Source organism: Micropterus dolomieu, linkage group LG06 (assembly GCF_021292245.1).
Source record: "Micropterus dolomieu isolate WLL.071019.BEF.003 ecotype Adirondacks linkage group LG06, ASM2129224v1, whole genome shotgun sequence".
Classification (NCBI taxonomy): Eukaryota; Metazoa; Chordata; class Actinopteri; order Centrarchiformes; family Centrarchidae; genus Micropterus; species Micropterus dolomieu.
In genome coordinates this window covers 30,153,378-30,155,088 of record NC_060155.1, presented here as the reverse complement: position 1 = coordinate 30,155,088, position 1,711 = coordinate 30,153,378, and the positions used below count along the sequence as shown (strand labels likewise).

The window sequence follows — 1,711 nt, the reverse complement described above, 5'->3', positions numbered from 1 at the left end:
TTTTTTTCCCCCCCCCCCCCCCCCCCCCCACCCCCGACCTCCAACATTTGCTCCGACAGTGACCTCTAAGCCCCTCCCCTTTGCTGCACACTGACCAACCAAGTGAAGAGGACTGTTTCTAGCCCCTCCCATTAAATATAGCCCCACATTCCTATTGGCCAGTGAGTTTCAGTCATGTTGCACAACACACCTGTGTCAGTGGGTGGCGGGGGGGCGGGGCATAGTGGGGGTTGTTCCTCCTCCTCTGATCTTCTTAGCTTAAAGTCCAAAACGTGTGACAGCTTCCTGTTTCCTGTTTCTGCACCAATCGTGAGTATTAGTTTGCAAATTCACCGTGGTCGCTAGAGGAAGAACGCTAAGCGCTGTGCAGTCTGTGGGTGCGCTTGTTTCCCGCTACCTGTCGGCACGCGGGTGGCGTTAAAACCTTCTTTTGCTGCTGATGAAGATCAGAAGCATAAAGTCAGTTTAGACTCCACCCGTCTCCTGAGCAGGGCGGTGCAGGCGTGTTAAACCAGTGCACCCGGGCTACGCTGTGGTCGGTAGAAGAGGCCGGGGTTCGGTCCCAGTCCGGTGGAGAAGCTGCGATCCAGGATGAGGTTCTTCTTCTCCAGCAGCCTGGGGCGGCTCCCTGCGGCCGGAACGGCGCCGCCCGTCTGACCGTCCTGTCCTTCCTGCTTCCTGTCTGTTTCAGGTGTGACCCCGGTCCGCCCCGGCCTGCCTCAGGTGGGCTTGGTGAACCCGGTGCTGGCCACGGCCCCGGCGTCCGCGGCCTCGTTCAGCTCTGAACTGAAGAGGAAAGAGGAGGAGGAGCGTCAGCAGGAGGCGCAGCAGGACGGAGCCACGGAGCCGCTCAGCGAGCAGGAGCACATGAGCATCAGCGGCAGCAGCGCCAGGCACATGGTGATGAGGAAGCTGCTCCGCAAGCAGGAGGTACGCTTCCAGTCCCGGTCCAGGAGCAGGGCGCGGAGGACCAGGAGGAGGGTCCAACTCCTCCTGGTTGATGTGTAACTGGTTGGTCGTCATTTAGAGCTAGACCCAGACCCCACAGACCCCACAGACCCCACAGACCCAGACCCCACAGACCCCACAGACCCCACAGACCCAGACCCCACAGACCCCACAGACCCAGACTCCACAGACCCAGACCCCACAGACCCCACAGACCCAGACCCCACAGACCCCACAGACCCCACAGACCCAGACTCCACAGCTCCAGAGCCAGAAAACCTGCAGGAAGTGATAGGAGGAGAGAGGAGAGGGACGAGAAAGCACAAGACTACCAGAAAGGGGAGAAGTTGTGTTAGTAACATGCAATAATGGGATGAGGTTGCATACAGAGGGAGAGAAAGTAGAGGAGAGAGGAGCTCAGTGCATCATGGGAAATCCCCCGGCAGTCTAGGCCTATAGCAGCATAACTAAGGGATGGTTCAGGACTCACCTGAGCCAGCCCTAACTATAAGCTTTATCAAAGAGGAAAGTCTTAAGCCTACTCTTAAATGTGGAGATGGTGTCTGCCTCCTGAACCCAAACTGGAACCTGGTTCCACAGGAGAGGAGCTTGATAGCTGAACGCTCTGGCTCCTAGTCTACTTTTGGAGACTCTAGGAACCACAAGTAACCCTGCATTCTGGGAGCGCAGTGCTCTGGTGGGGTAGTAAGGTACTATGAGCTCTTTAAGATAAGATGGTGCCTGACCATTAAGAGCTTTGTAG

General features: G+C 57.2%; 1 protein-coding gene across 1 annotated transcript in view; it reads left to right on the top strand.

Annotated features, from left to right (window-relative positions):
* The window catches only part of puf60a (poly-U binding splicing factor a), a 9,604-nt gene that overhangs the window by 6,356 nt on the left and 1,537 nt on the right, over window positions 1-1,711 (top strand). The window contains exon 9 of the mRNA XM_046052094.1: window positions 692-930. Within this exon, the coding sequence (XP_045908050.1) occupies window positions 692-930 (239 nt within the window). The remainder of the gene's footprint in view (window positions 1-691; window positions 931-1,711) is intronic.